The sequence below is a fragment of the Leptonotus elevatus genome, chromosome 15 (genome assembly GCF_054856555.1).
Source record: "Leptonotus elevatus isolate MCC_2025b chromosome 15, RoL_Lele_1.0, whole genome shotgun sequence".
Classification (NCBI taxonomy): domain Eukaryota; kingdom Metazoa; phylum Chordata; class Actinopteri; order Syngnathiformes; family Syngnathidae; genus Leptonotus; species Leptonotus elevatus.
The window spans coordinates 15,119,174-15,144,760 of NC_141253.1; the positions used below are offsets into that span (position 1 = coordinate 15,119,174).

The 25,587-nt window shown below is 37.8% G+C and overlaps 1 protein-coding gene across 4 annotated transcripts in view; it reads right to left on the bottom strand.

Annotated features, from left to right (window-relative positions):
- Positions 1-541: 541 nt before the first annotated feature.
- The window catches only part of rab27b (RAB27B, member RAS oncogene family), a 43,765-nt gene continuing 18,719 nt past the window's right edge, over positions 542-25,587 (bottom strand). Inside the window, exons 1-7 of one of the 4 annotated variants that reach the window (XM_086097518.1) lie at positions 23,634-23,705; positions 23,092-23,326; positions 10,324-10,495; positions 5,465-5,553; positions 3,955-4,058; positions 3,701-3,824; positions 542-2,859 (exon numbers count right to left, since the gene is read on the bottom strand). In XM_086097518.1, coding sequence (XP_085953644.1) covers positions 2,673-2,859; positions 3,701-3,824; positions 3,955-4,058; positions 5,465-5,553; positions 10,324-10,476 — 657 coding nt within the window. In that variant the 5' untranslated portion in view covers positions 10,477-10,495; positions 23,092-23,326; positions 23,634-23,705 and the 3' untranslated portion in view covers positions 542-2,672. Of the gene's footprint in view, positions 2,860-3,700; positions 3,825-3,954; positions 4,059-5,464; positions 5,554-10,323; positions 10,496-23,091; positions 23,327-23,629; positions 23,714-25,587 lie in introns of those variants that run through there. The other 3 variants (XM_086097519.1, XM_086097520.1, XM_086097517.1) reach the window with 3 other exon arrangements.

Below are 25,587 nucleotides of genomic sequence, written 5' to 3' on the forward strand. Positions count from 1 at the left end.
AGTGGATATTGTATATTTGTAAAGAAACATCTTCCCAGCAGGTGTCAGTGTGCGTCTTTGATTATTACAGTTCTGACGGTGAGACTCTAAGATAAGAATTTGATAGGGAGGGAGAGCCTGGAAACAGACAATCGTAGGATGCACAGAGTTCACTTGTGGTTCATCATCTGTAGACAATTTTATGTTAGTTATGAAGCTATGAACTCAAATTGTTGATTTGTCACCCTTCCAGCTTGATACTTTTCCAGCTACCCGCATCACAAAAGACAATGATTGTGTGTGTGTGTGTGTGTGTGTGTGTGTGTGTGTGTGTGTGTGTGTGTGTGTGTGTGTGTGTGTGCGTGCGTGTGCGTGTGTGTGTGGGGGGGGGGGTGTATTTTTACAGGTTTTGCCAGTTGTAAGTGTGGGAAATGAGCAAAATCAGCAACCCATTGCCTTTGTTGGGGAAGCCCCCCTTTTTCTTTTTTCTTTTTTTTTAACATGGTAACTTTACAGTTGTTAGTGTAGTTTAGAATTGCATGTGAAACCTCCACAAAAAATGCACAGTTTAAAACTAACAGATTTATTTGCAACACCAAATGCATCGCAGTCATTTCATTCTCAATGATTTCAAACATGCTGCCTGGCGGTGCCACAAACCTAAAAAGAAGAAAATCGAAAGAAATCGCACACAAGCATCAAACAAAACATTTACTAACTGCAGTCTTCTGAGAATTTTTACACAAAGAAGAGTTCCAAAAATAAAAGCTCTTAGAGGTACCTTGATTTTTTTATTTTTTTTTATCTGGCACATAAAACAATGTCATCCTCTCCTTCTGCTTCTGTGTTGTACTTCAAGAATGAATAATACATCAACATATTGAGTAGCTCACACACTTTACAGAGAATCCGAGAAGAGTTAGTAACAGGCACAAAATGACTCCTTAAACATTGTAAACTTTTCAAGAGGATATTGAAACTACACTTAAGATTGAGGTTCATGGAAAACATGCATCAAGTACATCAGTCAAGAAGACAAGTTGGAGAACGAAGCAAACAATACGTGAAGGGAGGCTTGGATCAAATATTTGCTTTGGAGTATGTGTTTGGGGGCGGGGATGCTTATCATTGATGCGTGGGAGAAAGTAAAGCTACAAACGCCTGAGCTAAAAAAAAGTATTTCATGAGAAAATCTCACGGGAAGTGAAGTCAAAACATGGAGGCTTTCATACCAAATACATGCATCGAATTCACTGAAGATACTAAAATGTCCCAAAGTGTGAATACATGTGAGTGTGAATGTTTGTTTGTCTATACTGTTTTATATGTCCACTCAGTAAGGTGGCCATACTTATTGAGATTTATATGGCACTCAATCAAACGTTGGCACTCACACACACACACGATGTGAAAGTAGTTTTTATCCGAGGTTTTGTGTCGTTGAAAAGAAATGCTTTTGTGTGAACTGTCTCTTTTTATTTTGATTTGGCACATTGGCAGATTAAAGGTGACACAGTGAAGCCAAAGCTTAAGGGCACATTAACCTCTCCAACAATTCCATGGTGTAAAACACACAAAAAACACACCATGTATTCTTGTGTATAGAAGTCGTTATGTATCAACCTTCCTAAAAGTGCCGTGGAACTCATGTGAGGATTAAGCAACAACAAACTGCTGACTCTTGGCTGCCACTGGTCTCAGCGCACTTTTCGGCTCGAAAGCCGTACAAATGCATCATTGGGGAAGCAATAAATACACAGAAAGCAAGCAAAAACGGTGATTCTCATTTCTTGAGTAAATCAACACGCATTTTCCATAATGTAAGGCAGATAGGTGTCATGATTTTAGGTACATGGTTGACATGCACCAAAAAAATGTAATGATCGAAAGTTAGATACATTGATCTGATGGAAAATGACAAAAAAAAATCTAGGCATGGCAACCAAGAAAAAACATCACTGCAGCTGTTTCACGTGGAGATATAAATAGGCATCCTATGTAATTATGGGAAAATAATAAATATACATTGCTAGTAGTCATTAGCACAAGGCAGAATTTTGACACTCTCCAGTGATAAACACCTACAGTAACTCCAAATGTGTTTGAAAACAATGTTTGTTTTTTTCCAGGTTCATTTTTCCAAAATCTTATCCAAATTAATCCAACTGCGTATATGTAAATATGCACAGTCTTAGGCCACCATGAAATCCATAGTTTAGTATAAATCTATATCACTCTCAACATGTATTGTATAGGTGGGATGCAAGGCTGCTCAATCTGACACAAAAAGAAATGAATTGAGTGGGCCTGCTGATTGAATTTCAACTAGTTTGAGAGAGGCAACCAAAACAGGAAGAAGCCTTTCCCTTGTTTTAAAGTGATGAAAAGATAAGACCATTTCACTTAAAACCACTAAGTAGCAGCAGTAAGGACCAGAAAACTATCCAAAGCTGAATTGACACTGCAGTACCTTGACTAACCATTAGAGGGAGAACTAGTGTTGCTCCAGTCCCATTGAGGCATTTAGGCAACATCATTTAATAGTGGAAAAGATAATAAGGTTATTTGTGTGTGGACGGGAGGAGATGAACAAGATGACACCAAAGAAGCATGCAAGCAAAGATGAGGAAAGACAGCGAAAGATTGGCGAGTTGAGAGCACACTTGGTCACTTCCTGAACGAGCTGTTGAGCTCTAGCATGCACATTTCTTCTCATCCGGCTGTGCAGTGGAGAGCTTTGTGGTCCCCGTGCCATTAGAAGGCTCCAAAGGCGGTTTGTCCACACACTGCTCCATCCTCTTCATGACCAGGTCCAACAGTGTGATCACCGCCTTTTCCACCTCCACCCCGGTCGCAGCGCTCGTCTCGAAATATGGGATCCTGTAAGCAACAAGTCAAGTTGGCAAGGTTTTTTTTTATAGTAGGGATGTCAGGCCAATATATTTTTTAAAAATTGTAATTAATTGCATGGCTTCAATAGTTAACTCACGATTAATCGCAAATTTTATATGTGTTCTAAATGTACAATAAAATATTTGTCGCTAAGTTTTCATACTCATGTTAACATAAAATGGGAACAAAATAATAGAAATGTGGCTGAATCTTTTAGTTATTGCTACCATAATTTCATAATAACTCATAAAATAGAGTTAAAATTAAAAAAAGATGTACTGTACTGTAAAAAAAGAGTGTGATATTGATTTGTGTTGGTTAATTTTCTGCCACTAGATGACATAATTGCATTTGACATTGGTAACAGCTCGGTGCATTTTTGTTTTCGTATTTATAAGAGCTATTTAATATTTAACATGAAGTGACTTGTGAAATTCTATTACTGCTTATTTATTGCTGCAAAATTTTGACATGGACGTTTCGACTGGAATTCCCCCAGTAGAGGCTTTCCAAGTAAGGGGCAGTCATTAATCGTGCGTTAAAAAAAAATGGGTGCGTTAAAGGAACTTTACATTAACTCAAAATGAACGCACTCATTTTGACACCCCTAATTTATATCTTAAAGTCTAAAAATCAAGAACAAATCTTTAAAATATTCTGTTCTATGCATCCCCACTAGTCTAAACATGACATTCTGATTAATATTGCATTTGTGGAACATGAATCGTTTTTAAGCCATCTCGGGGGGCGGCCATTTTGCCACTGTCAACTGAAAATGACATCACTAATTTACTATTAATCTCTATTAAGTGCCATCCTGTGGACGTACCCGTATTTATCTGCCAGCTCTTTTGCTTGTTTTTCTTGGACCTCGCGCTGGTCAGCCAGGTCTGCCTTGTTTCCCACCAAGACTATATCTGGGTTCTCACAGTAGGCGTTGGACTGCAGCTGGCCTGCAAGGCAACACAAGCAACCAATTGAGCTCTTATTTATCCAAACATTTCCACTTTTGTCTCCAGCTGTGATTTGACACAAAGGCAATGCAGTTAAAAAAAAAATTTGACTGTGACATCAACAACGTACTCATCCAGTTTCTGACATTGAGGAAGCTCTGCTGGCTGGTGAGATCAAACATCAGCAGGAAGCCCATGGCGTCTCTGAAGAACGCCGTAGTCAGGCTGCGGAACCTGGAACACAAGCCCAAACAAGGCTTGACCATCAATTAGGTTTTGGATACATTTACAACCCTTTGCTAATTTCCATAGTATTATACATGTACATTGAATGTTTTATTGTTAATAAAATACAAGGTTATTAATTCACATTTAGAATCGGATAGCACGTCCATATCTTTGCCATTAAAGTTCAATTTAAAGTTGCATTATGGAACTTTTTTCTCAAAAATAACTTTACAATAAGCTTTTTATTTGACCATTTATGACTGGAATGCCTTCTAATTAGTAGATTAACACCTTAGCTGTTCACAATTTGTACTCCTGCAAGCCTCTGGCCAATAGTTTTCATACTGGATTCGGGTTAGAATTTCCCGCGCCCTGTCTGCGGATGTGACGTAATGTGCGTGGCGTGTATGTGAAAAACGGTATGTGCAGTTTCATTTTTCATCAGCAGGTGGCAGTAGCGATTCGAAATGGAACATTCTACGTTCAGTAGCTTTAATGCACATTTGGGCTTCTTCTTCTGGTGTATGCATCTTGACCAACAGGGGGCAGTATAAATAAGACAGATAGACTCATGTGCGGTACAACAGTTTCTCAGGGCAGTAATAATACTAGTTCATCTTTGCAGAAGATAAAAGATCTATGCCGATCTGGATTTTTATATTGTCTATGTATGGCCGTATTGTGTTCAAATATCCATCACAAATAGCATAGATGCTATTTGTTAGTCCATGCCGATGGTGTGAATTTTTGATGGGTTGTAATATGTATTATCAAATACAAGTGCACTCTCATGAAACACATACTTACAAAAAAAAAATGGATTACATGTAAATGTCTTGAAGGTATTAAATGTAAACACTTTCCACACGAACACATGAAGAGGGCGTGCAATACATGCCAGATGTACTGTACGTAGGTGTATTGATTCTGTGTGATTAGTTTATCCCTTTGCCATTAAAAGCGCTACAAAGTATAATTAAAAACTTATGTAAGTGACTGAGTCATCCTTATGTGAGTCATCTAGCCTTGAAAAAAAAACATTTAACAGATCAAAGCCTTTTAATTAGTAAAGACCACACACATACTGTACATTATGCAGAGTGGACATAAATAATCTACTAAATTGTTTACAAGCAAACACAGCATACGTATACGTCAAATACGAGAAAATATGATGTGCGTATGCATCCAGTCATCTCTGTTGGTGGTAGGCCGGCTTTGATGCTTTTGGTTTCATTTTTCCCATCTGAATACCAAATAATCATTTGTAGATGCTCATGTGTATTTAAAACGGTGTTGTGTTGACAAATATAAGACTCGAGATGATAAAATGCATTTTATAGAATAAGCACCTGAGCCTATGTAGCTTGGATGAATCAATTTCCTCAAATAATAGTTTCAAAAAAGCCCACCTTTCCTGTCCAGCTGTGTCCCAGAGCTGTAGGTGAACCTTGAAGGTTTTTCCTGCTGTCATTCCATTCGGGTTGGAAGTTGTGTACATCTGAGAGAGAGAAGATTACCTGTTGAGTTACAGTTTTTCCAATTGGAGCAATAACTGAAAATTCCCACCATTTTCAGAAGGAAATGTTCACAATGGATCAGATTAAGTGTGACCACATCCTAAATATTAGTAATATTGATAAGGAATTGAATAGATGTGTGATGCAGTAGGTACGCTTATATGCTAACTTGAAGGGTATGAGAGTAGGAGCTATCAAATATGTTGGCATTTGGAGTGACAATGAAAATTCTATTGAACAATAAAGTATTTAGATAAACATAAAATGTTTTTGTGTTATGAATACACAAGTGAAAATAACATTTCACTTAATAATAAACTAAATGAACTGAATTTAAACTGTGTATAGCAGCAAAACTGCATTGTCTTCTCTAGTAACATTAGTAAGTGAGATTTTGAGCTGAGAGACAAAGTGACATCAAAACCACATTAGCACACTTGTGTAAGCCTGGTTTGGTAAAAATGAATTTGTATGGAATGCAACTATGTCAGGCAGTCATCATCAATGTGTGCTGAGTCATTTTCACCAATTAAACTGCCTTTGAAAAATAGTCCAATGGTTCGTCAGCATACTTGCTTAGCGGCTAGCTGTTAGCCGCTAATGCTGGAATCAGCCATTCCATTCTACAATGTCAGCCTAATTCATTAGATATTTTCCCCCGTCCCTATTAATAATGTTCTGTTACATAGTCCATTTAGATGCAAGTTTAAATGTGAAAGAGTAGTATATGTTTCTTTTAATAAAATAAATATATACAAAACAGCAGCTACGGCAACATGCTGGTTAGTGGTTAGGTTAATACCTCAGCCTGACAATCAAGAAGTCTGAAATTAGAATCTGGGCTTCAGCCTTCTTGTGGAGTTAGCATCTTCTCCTGATGCTACCATGCATGTTAGATTAATTGAAGACTCCAAATTGTCTTTAAGTGTGAATGTGAGTGTAAATGCTTGTTTGTCTATATGCTGGCTGGTGTAAATGGTAAATGGACAGAACTTATATAGTGCTTTCTACACCATATGGTGCACAAAGCGCTTTACAAAGCATTATTATTGATGGATACTGATCTGGTGAAGCCAAATACTGCGTATAGTATACATATACATGTACATTGACATGCACTCTTAACTCATTTGCTCCCAAAAATGTATAAATACGTTCTATTTTAAATGTTTTAAGTGTACCAAATACATATTTGTCCGTTTTTATGTTGTTGTTTTTTTATGCTAGAGCATACAGAAAGCTTTGCAGCCTCTCAACTGCAAAGAACGGTTGAAGAAAATACACAAACAACCAGCAGGCAGCAGAGCATAAGAGATCAACCACGGCCATGTTTAAAAAAAAGTTAATTTACTCACAATTCTAAATAGATTTGTGAATAACGATGAAACTTAGCTATATTAGTATGCTGATTGCTGCAAAACGGAAATATACTTTTTTTTCCTGATGAAAGAAGACAACTCTAATCTTTCTTTTGCTCGGTTCCATGTTTTTATAGCAATAGAACACAATATTCTGTGGGCTTTGCAAAATCAGTCACAATCCAGTATAGCAGCCTGGAGTGAAGGGGATTGCTTCAGTGAAAATGGCTGGGAGTGAATTTAATATGTTTTACTCTTGCAATCAAGAAGTGTCCATCTACAAAAGCATTACGAAATTCTTTATTTCAATCCATTTGCACTTATTTTTATCATGTACTAAATAAATCCTATGTCGATACATACAGAAGATCAGAGGATATTCTACCAAATGCATCCAAGTACACTTTACTGGCAGGCTATGTGATCATTTCATTGGTTTCCTTGGCAATCATGGAGTGGGAGGTGACCTATTTAATCCATGAGTCCAAAATTCTCCATTTTCCATCTGTAGACTACTTCAAGGAAGTGGTATCTCAACAGGCCTGAACACAGACACCGCTTGTGTTTGTGTATCTGTGGGAAGCCTCGGGCGTCATTCACACCTTTGACTGTCACAAATGAGACAGCGTCACTGTCACTAGTGAGACTGAGAGTCTGTCCATACACTTCTTTATCCCATGGGAAATTTGTGGTAACATTTACCAGGTGACCCCCCCAAAAAAAAGCGTGACAATCTTGAACTTAAAAATGAACAGTGCCAAGTATGTTTATTGTTCCACTCTTCTTCTGATGCTAAAATGTATGTAGTCAAGTGAAGTGAGAGAGACAACTACTGTAAATGGGAAATGAGAATTGAACCAATGTTTCTGTATGTGTTTCTCACCAACGGACAAACTATCAGCTGTTAGAAAACTACAGTCGGCTGTTTACTTTCCAACTCAGAGTGACATCACGCATGCAATGAGTCCAAGATTACAATTTCAGTGTCTCAGTCATCGACATCTATCAAAACGGCGCCCTCAAATTGGGTCATGGAGACTTCAATCTTGCTCCCTTCTCTCATCTAATAACAGCTTCACGCAGCATTTACAAGAAGAGGGAGCAAAACTGTGCTTGTATGATGAATACAGGTGTAAAGTGAGCTCTTGTAGTACAGGTAGTACAGACAATTTTCAGCTACTTATGATTGTATTGTTATCTATATTGTCTTTTATGTTTTATGTACATACATTTGCCAAACCAGCATTTTTGTTTTACTGTATATCGACCCGTTATATACCAGATAAGTTTTATTGTATGTTAACATTTACAGGAAAGCTGACGAAGATGAAGAGTTTTGTGTTTTCCCTCAGAACTTTGAGCGTTATCTCTTATTGACTATGTGATCATTCGAATAAAGATTGGTAGCATTTTCAGTTTCTCAGTGATGAATCGTAGTGGTTGAACTTGAGTTTACAGCAGAAATGTATTGTAATTATCAGAAATACTGAAGTGTCTGCCAGACGGTAAGAAGCAAACTAAATTAATTGTACATTTAAAAGCATTGTATTTTCTTATTGAGTAGCCCATAAAGGTCACAAAGAGGAGTCATCTAAGAATAGATAACTTGGGAAAAACTACCCTCTAAACAGCCGACGTCCAATGGACCGCCAGATCATGTCCAAATCGCGTCGGTCGGTCGTGGACCGTATTTCTACGTCCATATGACCACCAAAATAGGTTGACATATGACGTCTAACCATGGCCTAAATATGGACGTTGATGTGACGTCCCATACTCACCATGTTTGTACTTTGTACATGAGCACCAAAAAAGTATTAGATACGCTGCATTATTTGTGTTTTTAGAATTTTTTTAGTTAATAAAAAAATATATACGAATTTGTATTTTATTGTTAATCTTTTGGATTCGAAAGTTGACGTTTCGACGCACATGTGGAAATTCATTTTATCCTGCGTGTGGTATACAGTAATTATAGGCTCCACCTCTCTACACTCTCGCATATGTGCATTCAGAAAGGGTCCTGTTGATCTGCTCAAGGTAAGTTGCATTAAGATGCCCCTTTTATTTTCTTATAGCCACATTTATACTTTTCGTTTCAACGCTGTATTATGATCTAAACATTATCAATAGCAGGAGGACCTGCTGAGCTCCATTTTTTTTGGTCCATGTTTTGGCTGGGCGCTATGCTAGGTGCTAGGAGCTATAGCTAGCCACCACCGGTGTTAGTTGCCACTGTTTAATAATGGCCCGCCGTCCATTTTTAAGCAGCCTGTGACGTTATACTAAAAATAACATTTGTTTGTCACTAAAAATGTTTTATATACAAGTAGAGCTTTTTGAAATAAGCTCAAATGCAAATTAACTATTTAAAATCAAACAAAGTAACAACATTTGGTGTGGTGAATAAAGATATATATATTTTTTAAGTAATAATGGTTTCCTCCACTTTCTGGTCTGTGTCTTGGTTCAAATTGTAAGCATATCACATGAATCATTCCCAAGTAACTACTTTAAAAAATAGTCATCTTATAACAGATTGCTCATGTTTTGGTTCTGAAAGTAGGGATGAGATTTGCCTTCTGCTCAGTAGAGGGGAAGATGTTTTCTAGTGGGTTATAAAATCCTAAAGTGTTTGCCTTATAGAAAGCAGTTCACGTAGCAGTTTTTCAAAAAACACTGTAGTCTAATATATAAAGAACATACTTTAATTGCTTGATTGTGATGTCCTTGATAAATTAAAGTAAAAAAAAAAAATGCCCTTGGCATCCTTCAATTTTTCTGTATGTGGCCCTTGAAGGATAAAGCTTGGACATCCTTGGGCTATGTGTGTATGTGTATGTGTATGTGTATGTGTGTGTGTACAGCCACACCAGCATCTACATAAGTCAGTCCTGGAAATTCAGACAGCTGGGAACTAGCAACATTCCCATGTGGGTATTCACCTTTTCCAAATTAGAACAGTCACATGATTCCAAACAGAGATCCCAAACTCCCCCATGTAATCTGTTTAACTTGTGCTATTTCCACAATACACAAACATGACAACAACAACCTGTTTATTATCTGAAAAAAAAAAATGACATGCAAACGACATCAATTTGTTAATCTCCCAAAATGACAAGTCAATTTTGTCAAAAGGTCACCGAGATAAAGAAAGAAAAAAAAGCCTAGCATGATATGCATACATTAGTTAAATCAGCACATTATTTTCATCAGTCAAGAAGGGTTTTATTGTAGATGTTATTGCTGCATCAGATATGACAAAAATAAGCCACAATCATCTATAAGGAAGACCTAATATTATGATATAACTGTAACCCATTAAAATGACTGGCAGAGACAAGAAACATGGACACACATCCTGCTTTTGCTAGAGGCGGGCGGCCTTACCACTCTTTTTTCCCTGAAGTCGATGCCGACTGTGGTGATGAACTTGGGGTTAAACTTGTTATCTGTGTATCGGTACAGGAATGTTGTCTTCCCCACGCCAGAATCTCCCAGTGCAAGGAGCTTTATCAGGTAGTCATAATCCCCATCAGTCATAGTGATGACCAATAGAAACCTGGACAAGACAGAAGCAGACCCGTGTTAACACACAGACATTTTTAACCATGTGCATTTTCAACTGCTTAACAACAGTCCGCATTTTGTTACAAAAAAGAATGAATAACCTAAAAAGAATGAATAACCTAAGACGACGCAACCAGTGTTATGTGATGACAAAAATGTAAAACTAATAGTATTGTCTGTACTATTCGGCTTCCATCAAAGCCAAAAGGGAGCCGTGACTGATCTCTATTAGTACGGATAACAGTTTGATTGAAGAGGAATGTAGCGTATTTGAGATGATTCTCTCTTCTCTGCCGATGGCCTCAGGGTTAAATGTGGGAATGTTTGGATAGACTATCATACGACTCCAATTGACTCAGCTGAAACATGATTAGAGAGAGGCCATAGTTTAACTGGCAGAACTGCTCACAATCACACTAAGGACAAGCATACATATAAGGAAGGATTTTTCAAATTGCAATTTTTTTTAAAAATAAAACAAAATCTTTGGCTTAACCCACAGATAAAAACAAAACAACAACAACAACGGCAAAAGGGCATTTAAGAGTTGGGTTGCTCCGATAATCTCAACACAGCACCCCACACATCTAAAGACTATTTTCCACCAATGGTCAAGAATCCAGTCCTCTGAGGGAGAGCTCTCACGTGATCACATGGGACCTCACAAATATAAAGACGATGAGGCTCTTCCGGTTATGCACCGGTGGTTGCCGAGTGTTTCCTAAGAAGACCATAGGCGAGGTAATGTTGGCAAGGAAATACCTACTTCTTGCCGTCTGGGGAACGGACATTTATACAAAAAACGGTATTGAGTAGGCCGCCTACTGTCCAAAGATGTTGGGTTAGTCACTCTCCAGCATACCCGCGACCCAAGTGAGGCAGAATAAGCAATGGATGGACAACGGGCAAGGCATAACTTTGTTTTATTTACCGCCACTTCCTCTGATTGGCTACATTCCGTCACGTCACAGTCTGCGGAGTCAAATGGCTCGGGAGACGTCAGCTTCCCCCACAAGTGTAAAAATGTTGGGTCATAAATATTGATCATGTTCATTAGTTAAGATTGTCGGCCCGGCTCATTTTGATCCTATTGCTGGGACAAATCCTCATAACACACCTCAGACATGAGGATAATCTTATAAAACAGAAGATTGTCTGGCGTTTGACATCTTTGGTTGGGAAGTGGCAAAAACGGAACAAAAGCAACCCGATTATCTTTATGTGTTGTACCCGGCCTATCTCAGATCATGCTGAAAGCGCACCGATCAGGGCATGTGGTAAGATGGACAGCTAAATTATTCACCCCATTAGTATTTGATAAAATAAGACTTTTCAAGATGACAGGCACATGCAAGACGACAGGCGGGGGACGGCTAGCTTGTCAAGCTGAAGAAAAGACTCAAGAGCCTTTGTAAGCATACTGGGCTTTAGGTTTTGCATACTTGAAACGGACTTTTTGGAAAACTAAGTCTCAGATACAGACAATACTAAGCTTTTTAGCAATCGGCATAAATGAATTAGTGCTGGTTCTAAACCTTGAGAAATTGTGAATGCATGCGTACCACTGCTCCTTATAACTCTCACATGGCATTGAAGAAGGGAGTGGCTGCTGTTAATATTTTAAGGCACTTGACATCCTGTGAACGCAATTTCAGTCCTTGATAGATCGCTGTAAAAAAAAAAAAATAATAAAAATAAAACATGAATGCAGAAGAGTGTTTTTACCCATCTCACTGTGTGTGGACTGTCGTGTTTCTGTCAAAATGTACATTATATTTAAAACTTCCATCATCCTTACTGATAATTAAGTTTACTTTGCAAAAGAAACACACACACAGAAGTAGCAGTAGTAGTAGTAGTATTAATAATAATAATAATAACTGCTGCAGTGATTTCAGTTTCATGTCTGTAAGTAAAGTTGTATAAATGACTAATTTTTGTATACATGTAATCTAACAATTATCATGTGGCGCCTGATTTCATGAAAAGGACCATGAAGGAGGGTGAATAAATGTGAGTAGTAGACTTTACACCGATCTGATCGGCTGGATCGGGATCGGATGACATCTAGTAATTTTATGCAAAATCGGTGATCGGCTGTAATGTCTTAATTCGCCCGATTGATCAATGACAACATTGATCTGCTCAACGAAATAAGACAATATATGTTGTATTTATTGTTTACCAGCATTTTTGAATATTTTTTTCTCCCATGCATTTCAACTGATGTCAATCATACGTGAGTTTTCGCTATTCGTGGGCCGGGCCACTCCCTATCACCTACAAATGGCGACGGTCGACTGTAGAGTAAATATAAAAATATTTTTTTGTTTTTTATTTAATAGATATATTGATCTATCTTCTGATTGTAACAGTGATCGGTTAATATAATCTTTTTCCCGAACACGATCGCTGATTGGCTGAAAATTTTTGACCGTGTCAATGTAGTGGGTAGTCTACTGATACGGGATGCTGTCATGTCTCAGTGGAGATCAGCAATACTGTAATTGATGTATTGCTGAATTATGAGGGTGGAAGTACTTTGTATGTAATCTAAGTGAGGTGACAATACATTACATTTACAACATCATACTAAGAGGAACCCCTAAATTCACCCTCCACACCATCTCCCACATAACAGAAATTTACAGGCTATCAGAAATACTGCTGCATAGAATTTTTTACACTGAGCTCGTAGTAGAAAAAGCAGTCCCAAGAGCAAGCTAAATCTTCTCTCTCAATAACAAGGAAGAACAAAACCATAAAGCACCACAGAGACATTAAAAATGCATGAAGAATCAAACACAACAGGGGAGATGGAAACAACCAGCAGTGTAGATGCAGACACAATGTGCAGCTCTATGAACAAATCATACAAAGCCAGTCAGGGCTTGTTGCAAGAAGATCGCATGAAGCCGGTAAAGAAACACAGAGAAATAAAACGGCTTTATCCACTGCTTTACACAAATTAAATGAAGTGCATAGACATCACATATTTTCACACAAATGCAGTGTCAATCATATCTTTTTATATAAAAATGTGAAATAAAGGTCATTCCTGTGTATAAGAACATTGCTCTTACTTCAAAAAAATACATGGAGAAGTTACATTTCATTAGTTCCTTTTATGGCCGGAAATAATATTGAATGTATTATCACCTCGTCGTTATATTCAGTCTGTACAATTGTCCCTGTATTTCATTTTTTATATATTTATTTTCAAAGGCAAATTTAATTTGAAAATTATGCCATGGAGAATTGGGAGAACCAAATGTAAATACGGTACTATATGCTTATATCTGTTAAGAGTGAAAATAAATAAATAAATAAAGATCCCTTTAGCAAGGAACATGAAGTAGAATCATTGCTTTGGTGGCTAAAAAACAAAACAGATCTATAACTTTTGAATTTTAAGAATAAAGCATTTTGTGCTTTCTTTGTTAATTAGATTAGTATTTGTCCATATTTAGCAGTGTGTGTGCGCGTGTGTGCGTGCGCGCGTGCATATAGATCACCAATCAATGTTGCATTTACAGTCACCCTTTTATTGACAAAACAGTCCAGAGAGATTTCATGAAAATGATTAGCAGAACAAATTGGAGGACACGCCTTCCTGTATTTTCCAACTTGGTATGATAACATTACAGACCAGTCAAGTGCTGGATACAAACAGATGTATGGCTGTATATGTTTTCAAATTGAAGATTAGTGCTCACTGGTCAATTGCACATGAAAAGGAGAGCTGACATTTGTCAGAGAAACCGAGGCTGATGTGTCCTCGAGAGTCGAGATCACCTTAAGCAAAGCAGACAACTGTTCTGCTCCAAAGACACCAGTGAAGGTCTTTGCTAAAGGCACCAATCTGCTTCCCAAAGTCAATAATCAATAACTGCTAAAGGGAATGAAGACTAACCCTTAATTATTTTGTCCAGACCTCCTCGGGGTTTCCTCGGCGGTTTTAAACCTTTCAGTGTTTCAGAACCTTTTAACCAAACACTGAGGCATTCATGATGACAGTGCCCGCTGGGTCCTTCTGCTTCACCAATCTGGAGCGTTTGAGAGCAGAAGGATTTCTTCACACCTTCACAATGTTTTCAACAAGAAAATCATTCATCTTAGCTTCTGCGTTTTTAGAAATTTCTGTAGGTCTAAGCAGATGGTGGCAAGGACTCATTTTTCTAACTACTTTGGAAAATTTATTTTTGGTATAGGTGGACATTAAGACCTACAATTCTGAAACAATAGCTTTAATTCATTGTTTGCACCCTTTGGATGTCCCACAGAGACACCCCCTCCTAACCCTCCATTTACTTAAGTCAATTTGTCCATTTGACCCCATGTTTAAATGAACTGCATTCATAGTGAATGACTCTTCTTAATGTAATGGGGACAACTAGGTAAAAATCCAGATCTATTTTCACTGTCCATCCACCCATCCATTCATGTTCTTCTGCTTATCTGGGGTCGACTCACGGGGAAAGCAGGTTTAGCAAGGAAGCCCAGACTTTGCTCTCCCCAGCCACTTCATACAGACACTTTCAGGCCAACCGAGACATATAGTCTTTCCAGCATGTCCTGGGTCCTCCCAGTGGTCTCCACCTAGTGGGATATGCCCAGAAAACCTCACCAGAGAGACGTCCAGGAGGCATCCTAACAAGATGCCCTAACCCCTTCGATGAGGAGGTGCACAGTAGAGCACCGTGATGATTGAGCTTCTCGTCTCTAAGGGTGTGCCCAAACATCGTCTGAAGAAAACTCATTTCAGCTGACTGTATTATGATCTTGTTCTTTGTGTCATGACCCAAAGTTCGTGACCATAGGTGAAGGTGGGGACATTTATGACTGGTAAATTGAGAGCTTCACCTTTTGGCTCCTTCTGATTTAGCTTAGACTGATACAGAGTCCTCATCCCTGCATGCACTGCACCAATCCGCTTGTTCATGTCCCGCTCCATTTTTCCCCTCACTTCTGAACAAGACCACTTGAAGCAGGATCTCATCCCCGACCACGTCCTCAGAATTGGAGGTGCTGAATTTTATCCCAACCGCTTCACACTTAGCTGTGAAGTAACTCCAATGATAGTTTGAGATTGCAGCTTGATGGAGCCAACAAAACCAAGAAAAAGTAATACAGTGCTTAGAGTCTTAGACCACCAAACCGGACCCCCTCAATGCCTTGGGTGTACCCAGGAATTCTATCCAAATACAACATGGACAGAATCGGTGAAAAGGGCAGCCTTGGCGGAGTCCAAGCTTTACTGGAAACTCTGATTTAATGCCAGAAACGCACTCTAAACTCTTGATCTACAGAAACCAAATTCCCCGTATCAGAGGATCCGGTACCCCAATAATCCTGAAAATCCCCTTCACAGAACTCCCCGGAAACACATAAGACATGTTATTGCAAGGAAAATGTTTGACCTGACTTCCGCTTTAAAGTCTCATAACACATCTAAAATCAGATGGTCAAATGAGTAAAACCAAATACGTAAAATTCTCCTTTTTTTAAGAAATGAAATCATTCTGGTTTATGGGCAGCTGTGGTCCAAAGAAACTGCTACGTCTAGCTCTATAGTGCATCTAAAAACTGCATTGTTCATAGACCTCATACTGTCTTTGGCTCAGTACAGTGCAAACATGCGTAGTAGCACATTAATGGCATCATTACAGATCTAAACGTCTCAACCAGTTCCTTCTATCTCTCCTTAATCCCACAGCAGGACAAACACAACAGAAAGCTAACACAGCTGGATGTGAAAGGTCAGCATGGATGATGCAGTTCCAGGAAGAACAACTCGAAAGCAGGCAGAAATTGATGGTTGCTGAGTTTTTAACTAATAAAGCAATCAATATGATGCAGTGCAGTTATACATCACTGCAAACTACGACAAATACTTGTACTGTATATCATTGTTAAATTAATAGCTATCTGACTAAGCATATCATTGACTTAGTGATGACACCATTTATTTATTTTCACACTTTTCTGCAATGTCAATTTGAAACAAGGTCCTGTTTTTGAATAAAGATGGAAATTTAAAAGTTGTTTTAATACTATTCATCGCAACAATAAATTGACTACTGGATCATTAAAATAATTGCTAGTTGCAGGCTTTCATCCCCAATTCTTCCATACTTTCGTGACTTTTTGTTTGTGGGTTATATGAGGCTATTTGATAACAGATTTTGTCAAGCAAATCAAAAAGAAAAAAATGAATAATTTGTGACAGTCCCAAGTGGAAAGGCTGGACTAATTGTCCATTATGTGCAAAGCTGTTTCTTTGCAGCACTGTCTGTTGCCATTAACAATGTATGGCTAAAACCTCAAAAGGTCTTTTCGCGGCCTGATACTGGCTCTTGTTGCAGCCAATAAAGTTTACATTGGCAGAGTTTATGGGTACAGACACTACAGAGGTGCAGTGGAACCTCAAGTGTGAAACTTAATTGGTTCTGTGAGACCTGAAATATTCATAAATGTTTCCCATTGAAATTAACAAAAACACAATTAATACGTTCCAGCCCCAAAACTAAGTTGTAGTTAAATTGTTTTGATTTATCTCACTATAGTTAACTAAGACAGTATTTCTTTGGAATCCATGTGGCTAATTCTGACATCCGTGTTTGGTTGAATGCATTGTACATGGGTGAAACTTTGGCCTTGTGACAATACATGAGGATGGTTAATTTTAATTTGACGTTATTACACAACATTAAAGAGATGCTGCAATACAATAAATAACATACACATACTATATATAGTATTTTCTGACGAAAATAAAATGATTTTTGGACTTCAATTAGGCTACCATATCAATCATTTGTGAGGATGATCATGGATGTGGAGGCGGAACTTCTGCCTACATATGCAAAGCATTCCCGCCCTACACCACGGAGATAACCAACGTGCAATGCGTTATTATGCACGTTGCCAATCATGGTTATGCAGTGCAAGAAGTTAACTACTTCATGCCAAGACAAGTTTTATACTGAAAACAGTATGTAAATATTTATTAATTTAAAAAATGTACTACAAAAATTTAGTGCGTAACTCGAATTGTTCGTATACAGGGACATTCCTAAATTGAGACTACGCTGTAATCGTCTTCTTCCCTCCTTTAATGTTGGAGGACATCTAGAAGTCGACATTATCCTTAAGAGTTAATCACCTTACTTCCAATTATGGCCAAGCTGCTAAAGGGTACATTGGAAATCATTTAACCTTTGACCCTCATCACAAAATCACTGGCTCATCTGCTCAATAGTTTGGCCTGCAAGACAACCATTATTCGACTGTGTTTGGAGGGTTAAGTTTGAGGAATATGAAAAAGATGTATTTGTGTCTCCATGACAGAAAAACTAAAAATAAATGTTATGAATATAAGAGTTCCCTGATGATTAGACACGAGATGCAGCATGTGGTGTAGGATAAACACCCTCTTGTTTCTTCATTGTGCAATTCTTAGAATAGTGGCACACTAACGGCTTTCTCTATGCCGATCGTTTCGTCTTGTCCACTGCTGAACCACAAAGGTAGCCAAAACTAATAAATTAAGGATCAGAAGAGAAGCCACAGAAAAGGCCATATACAGTACTGTATCCCATTCCACATGTATTGAAATGAAGCGCAATATTAGATCATTTGTGACTAACTCTGGCAAAAGGGTCCTCATGTGCCCAAAAAAAATCAAAATTGAGATATTGATATATTTAAATTCTGCACTTAATTTCCTTTAAAATGATATATAATACATGGACGTACCTCAAAAAATTGACAAAGTTACAGCAATTTTAATGTTGGAAGGTTGAAATCCTTAGTTTTGAGAAAAACGGGTTTAAAGTTTTGGTATTTGCATCTTTCAAATGTCCGTAGCAACCAGTACCTTAGGAAAAAGATATGAACCTGAAATTTTCAGGAGCTGTTAAAATATCAGGGAAAAGTCAGGTAAGGCTGTCGTCCCGAGATTTGAACGCTTTTGGAAGTTTGACCTCTCAACAGACGAAAATGGCATCAGCCATAGTTTGGTTATTTTATTGTTGCTCTTTGTGGTATTTCTTTAAATGAGGTCATAATACCGCAGTGGGAAATTTGATTTAATAATTTTGTGTGAATTAAAAGATTATTTGCAATTTGGTGTGGTCTGTGATAAGCAAGTTACTTGATACCATCATGGATGTTATGTCTCAAATCAAATGATCACATAAATGAAATCAAAATGTTATGATGGTTCAACAGAATGGAATTGAAGATTATCTCTGGATTACACAGCACGGTAACTGGACCGCCGACACGCTTCTACGACAAGGTATGATTGCGTTTTATGACGTTTCATCCATAGCCTACATTCATTATAGTGGACTTTGACTTTGGTGGTTGCTATGTCCATCCATCCATTCATTATCAGTACCGCTTATCCTCACAACATTTATATACATCATTTGTGAATGATGTTTGAGGCAGGAAATCCGGGGGGGAGGTTTTGGCTGTTCGGCGGCAGATTAATTAAAGGCTACGACAACAAACACAAATTCACTATGTATTTTTATGTACTTGTAGTACCGGCACAAACGCCATAACAAGGGTTACAACAACGCTTAAATATGGTGAGGTCACTATGGTAATGCTTATGAATGATACGAGCGACATAAAAACTGGGGCATTTTGTAGATATAACAATAAATGTGAAGTCACATTTTTATGTACCTATATTAGCGTCGCCCTCCTTAAATGCGCCATCATACCTAAGCACCACAGAACAAATATAAAGTCCATGAGTAACTCATTCATCATAACGCTAAATTAAGAGCTGTTCGCCGCAGAACCCTTCATGTGTGGGAATCACATGTAGCTTGTCTTTTTCTTCTTAGTCATGGGCTCCTGTGTTGTCTAATCACTGGGCCTTTTCTCCGTTGCAAACAAACTTTCCTAATATGTCAGTTTTTTACTCAGTTTGCCAACTTGTCGATTAGCATCAGTACTACGCAACTGAGATAATTAGCATGTTGACATAGGTCAAAAGTCCATCGTAAACAGAGAGAATCTGGTCACTTTTCAAAATAAAATATTTTTAAGCCTCGGCTTATCAATTAACCGGAAGTACAGTACGTTTTTTATTCTTTCAACTGCATGTGCGGCCCGGTCCAAAGTGACCTACGGCCCGGTACCGATCCATGGCTCAGTGGTTGGGAACTGCTGTACTAGATTATTTCCGCGAGCAAACAAAAGCCAGATGTGCACAATACATACAATACATAAAGAGCATACATTAATCTTCCAATTTTAAAAGAGAGAGAATTAATGTGAATAGAAGGTCCCTTATTTTTCAACTGAAGTTTTTATTCATTTCTTTTTGTTTTTCCTTGCCCTCTTGTGGTTAGATCAGCGGATGTGGTTAATATTTGTTGTGGGTGTGTGAAGCGCTTTGAGACTCTTTTGTGATTAAATGTGATATATATATAAACTTGACTTGATTTTGCGGTCGATGAATATCGTTACATTACTACTACTAATGAGACATTTTTAGTATTTTTTTCTTCTTCAAAGAAAAAAAAAGGAACTAAGTTGCCGACCACTGCTCTATGTTTAACACAGCAAGATAGACATTGGTCATAAAAAAAATAATCTGCAGAACCTGTTGCAGCTAGTGTGAGCTGCTAACACGGCTGTCTACATCTGTCCCTTATGTTCAAACAACACTAACAAATGGACACAAGTCACAGAACATCAAAATCAAAGTCATTTGTTCACACAAAAAAGGAAAAAAAAATACTTGTAAATACTGGCACCTGTGGAGTCTTTTCAAGCCTATGGAAATGGTAGCATAAAAAGTAAGTATCAGTACAATAATTAATACACCAGTAACAGCACTAAATATTAACGCAACACTTCTGCTCAGTCATAAGATCAGAATGTTATGACACTTAAACAGTGATGCACAGATTAGCGATAGATAGCTATAGTGTTATCAGCCTTTTCTTCTGATAACCAGCACACATGAATGCTTTGCAAACTTGTTGATTAGAGGTATTTGTGTTTAGTGATGTGCTTGTGGCTGCTGCCTCCACAAGCAAAAATAAAACTCAAATTGTTTAATTGTCTTTGTAGGTGCTTGGGTTATTTTTCTTCAAAATTAAAATTCTAATTTGTGTCTCAGAACAGATCTGACCCTGGTATTATGGTAACATAAAGGTGTATTTGTATAGTTGAGTGGGAAGAGGGACCAGTGACTCATTTTCAAGATACAGGATCGTAAAGCACATGCACGTCTCTATTAAATACCTCATAGAAAAGCAAAATGCAAAAGCAAATGTGATGCAACAGGAGTTACTCAAAAACACTCTCAGGCCTCCTGTCATTCCTGCAGCTATTGACTTTTCTAACATTGGCAGGCTTCAAAGACAACATGCTGCAGATGTGTTTTTCTCTGCAGTCAAACCTGTTTTAAAGTATCCCTGTACTTCTATTCTGCATAGCTGCTGACTGCTATGACTGACTACTTTTCATTGAACCAGATTGCCAGTCACCTTAAACAAAACTATTCAGTCAAGAGAACGTTTGCATTGCACACATTATGCCAAAGGAGTTTCATCATTCATATTTTATGATTCACTATACATTTGCTGCATCACGAGCAGTGAAAGAAAATGTTCTGAAACTGGTGAAAAAAAGAGATGAACTATTTGAAGGATTCGTCGTTCATCACGTTACTTCCAGTTTAGTAGTGATCAGCTGAATTTAGTGACCTTGCTTGATACGAACTGCAGTGCACAACAACAAGTAACAGTAATGCGAGTCCAAGCATCATCTCTCCGTTTAGTGAGAAAAATACGTAGCGAGCCTACAATAATAGGTCTACTGTGTCCTATTCAGTTACAAACTGCATTCTTTATTTGTTGCCTCCTTGTTTAGTGTCATCATCACCTCACTCATTGCTTACACGCATAACAAGATGCACACTCCAATTCAACAATGGAATGACACAGCTGACATGATAGTTTTCCCAGTTCTCAAAACAAATATTATGCAAGTACCCCTTTGGCATAGGAGTAACAAATCTATCACAAATCTATACCATTGGTCAGGCCACATGTGGGTGTTATTTTTTTTTTTACAAATTATTGACCAATGTAGAATTGTTGAAAATGTCTTTCTCTCTTTGATGATGCAATTTTAATGGATGAACAAACATGCTATTTTCGAGGTCTCCTCAAAAGTGACAATTTTGGGGGTACAAGGTTTCGGTCCAATGGCAGCGATATTTTGAAAATTAAAATATATTACGATAACCCTATGTACATTGGTTTAATAAAAAAAAACTAAAAAAAAACAGACATGCACATATTTTGTACTAAAAATAGCATTTTTGTCATACATCTGTTTAGGAAATGTGCGGTCCTATGTGCCACAAGAAGCGCTGATGAAAACTTCTAGCCCTCCATCGTTTAAGTTGCCCTACACTCATATTCACACCTACGAGAAATGTTATACATGCATGCGGTATGAAATTAGATTTATATATTATATACATTTATTATTACTACCACTGTTATTATAATCACAGATATTTACTATGGATGGATTTTCATATTATCATTATGATTTTTTCTTCAGAAGAAGAAAAAACTACACAAGCACAGGGAAAGCCTGCAAACACACACACGAGAAGCTGAGCTTCAAACTCCAAACCGATCAACTGAGGCAGCCAAGCACTCCTTCGCCATTTACCTTATATATGTAAATACAGTAAGTCTTATAAATTGTTGTGAGGGAACTAAAAAAAAGAATATTTCCAACATACTGGTTATTGCAGTGCTGATTATTTTGTATGCATGATTCATTTTTGGTTTAAATATACTTGCAAGAAGACACAGTATCTGATTATGTCTAATCTGATTACTGTAATTAGATCATGTCTGCAAAGTAAAAGGTGTTTCTGATATTTTGTGACCTCATTTAGCAGCATGAGAGAGGAAATATTATACAACTTATAGCACTGCAACCATACATTGTTACCAAAGCTAATGGCAACCACTATAAGAAACATACAGTATTGTCTTTTTAAGGGATCGTTTTTGTGTGTGACTTGACTGGTTTGAACACTTTTGGGTGAAAGACTAACCTAACATCACATGTTACAAAAACTCTAGTGTCTTTACAGTCCGTGATGCAAAATTGATGATTTAATTAAGAAAGCAGCATGATGCTAAATGAGTTTGACCGCCAATTCCAAAATGTACACACCCATTTTGTTCAACTTAAACCTCACAAACCGTTTCAAGAGTCGTTATTTGCTGCATATCATCACTTGATCACGAGACCCAACTGGAGAGAACATTCATGACCAGCCTCTGTCCCTGCAGGTCTGTTTCTTGCAAGTTCCAACACCAAAAGGCAAACAGCCTATCAGCCGTTTTCAAAGAAAAGGGCGTAATCAGATGCCACAGCCGCCCACAAACACACACACAGATACAAACAATCAAGTTGTGTCTTATGTCTTCGCTGCCTGCTACCTTTCGACAACCGCCCTCCCCCTGCATTCATCTAGTGGCTTGTCACATGCATCCATCGCCGTGGCTTCAAGGCCCAACTTACCATTCACTTGGTCCTCAGCTGATTCAACAGTGCCGGGTCCCGGAGGGGGAAAGGAGGCGTCAGGGAGCAGCTGACCAGCAGCCTCGCATCGACACACACCAACTAACTGTTTGCCTACCATTCAGCTGGAGGCAGACGAGGACGAGGAACTTTAACAGCCAACCAGCCAACAGCCACTCCCCGCCCACCACACGCAGCACCACCGAGTTATCTGATCAGCTGACTTGCTGGCCGGCTGCAGGGAAGGATGAATAACTCGGTTAAAGCGGCCAACCACCTTGCTCTGGCTGTTGTGGTGGTTAACTCGCTAATTCAATAAGTAGATAAAGGAGTGCAATGTACCAGTTGAATTACAATTCTATAACTGAATAAAAACTACTACTGGAACAGACAACAAGGAAGGAAAATTTTTTAAAGTAAACAAAAGAATGTACTCTATTGTGTTGCCTAGATAGACAAATATCTCATTAATTTTTTTGACTGACATGTTTACTCTTCAACTGCCCCATCCTGCTAACCATCTGATTTTTGTTTTTACCTACTGAGTTTTAGTAGTTTGAAGGTTTCTCTTTCAGCTTCCCCCTCTTTCTTCCTTCCTCCTCTGCTATTGTCTCTTCATTCTGTCTGACTTTACCACTGCTGTGCTGTGTAATTAGAGGGTGGGGCAAGGATATGGTAAACTAGCTCTCGTGGTGAACACACAAACAGACGCGCGCACGCACGCACATAATCATTTGGAGCAAGTGCAGTGGAGAGCAGCCTCAGGTTATGCAGGTGAAGTAGTAAAGCAGGAAGTACAGTATAAAAGACCTGAACTGTCACTGCAGATAATTTTTGAAAGCAGGAAATACATTCTGTATTTGTTACGCAAGTCAAATCACATGTTGCACAAGTAACAGCAACAAATAACCTAAGGCCAATGATAATGTGTCCAGAATGCGCGTTCTCTTATGTAATTTAATTTCAAATTAGTTAGATGACATTTCCAAGGGAATACAACAGTTTATCCACTAGATCAATCAGATTATATAAATATTCAGGACAAAACAATCTTTCAATAGTCTTTTCACTGCTGCATAGCTTCTGAGCACACCAACCTGTGCTACCTTAAAATCAATATTACGATTACATTGTTTAATCTTTGTTCAAATTTCACTAGCAGCTACACCGACTATAAAAGGGCAGAGTGTCCGAAGGTAAATTAATTACAACATCAAAGTTTTTGTATAGACAAGGTGTCACCAATCTTCTTGTGCACTCATTATTTCAAAGGTCTAGTTTCATACACGTGGCATTACAACAGGAGAACCGTCGCTTTGATAAGACACACATCCCCACACCACTGCCCACCATTCTCCATCATGATTCTACAACAGTTTTGTAGGACAGCCAGTGGGCAGATATTGTGGATTCTTAGGAAAAGGCAATTATTGTATGATTACTTTCTGCTACAGAAACGAAAAATAATATTATGTTTAGCTAGCATTTCACAATGGACAATAGATTGTAGCCACACTGACAATAATTAACAACAATGAATTAACTCATTTGCTGCCATTAACGACTATAGACGTCAAAAATTCATTTGAACTATTTCTATTAGTTTAAAATGTTTTCCCACTTTTGTTAACAAGAGTATGAAAACCTAGAATTTTTTTTATTGGTCATTTAGAACAGATATAAAATTTGTGATTAATTGTGAGTTAACTAGTGAAGTAATGCGATTAATTATGAATAAAAAATGTAATCGCCTGACGCCCCTAAATTTTAATAATGATTATTAAAAATGTTTAAAAAAATAATTAAAATTACTTCTTTAGATTATATTATAAAAAAAATTAGGGGCGTCAGGCGATTAAAAATGTTTGTAATTAATCGCATGACTTCACTAGTTAACTAATCACAAATTTTATATCTGTTCTAAATGTACAATAATTTTTTTCTAGGTTTTCATACTCTGGTTAACAAAAGTGGAAAAAATGTTAAACTAATAGAAATAGTTCAAATTATTTTTTGACGTCTATTGCCGTCAATGGCAGTGAATGAGTTAACAAGGTGTGTGGCAATTTTTATAAATCTTTGCAAATTTCAAATGATCACATCTCTTAATACATTTTTTTTAAAGATCACATTGACACCATTCCTTGGAAATCACAATGTCCCCTCACTGTTGAACTACTGTTAAAACAGGCACGTGGTCTATTCATGTGGTCCTTGGGTGCTTTCAGTGCCCGTGAGCAGCATATTCAAAATGCTTTTTCCAGGCTACATTTATCACTGAACATAGGCAAGACTAAATTTATGATCTTCACAGAAACCTCCCGCAAACAGAATATCCTTGAAATATTCGTATCTTAAAACTTCTGTTGTTCAATTCATGATCTGCTAAAATATCCTACAATCTGCCTCTATAGTTTATTAACTTTTGAAACATCAATACTAATTTCTCGAAAGTTAAACTTAAATTAAGCTCTCTACTGAAATAAATCGTCACAA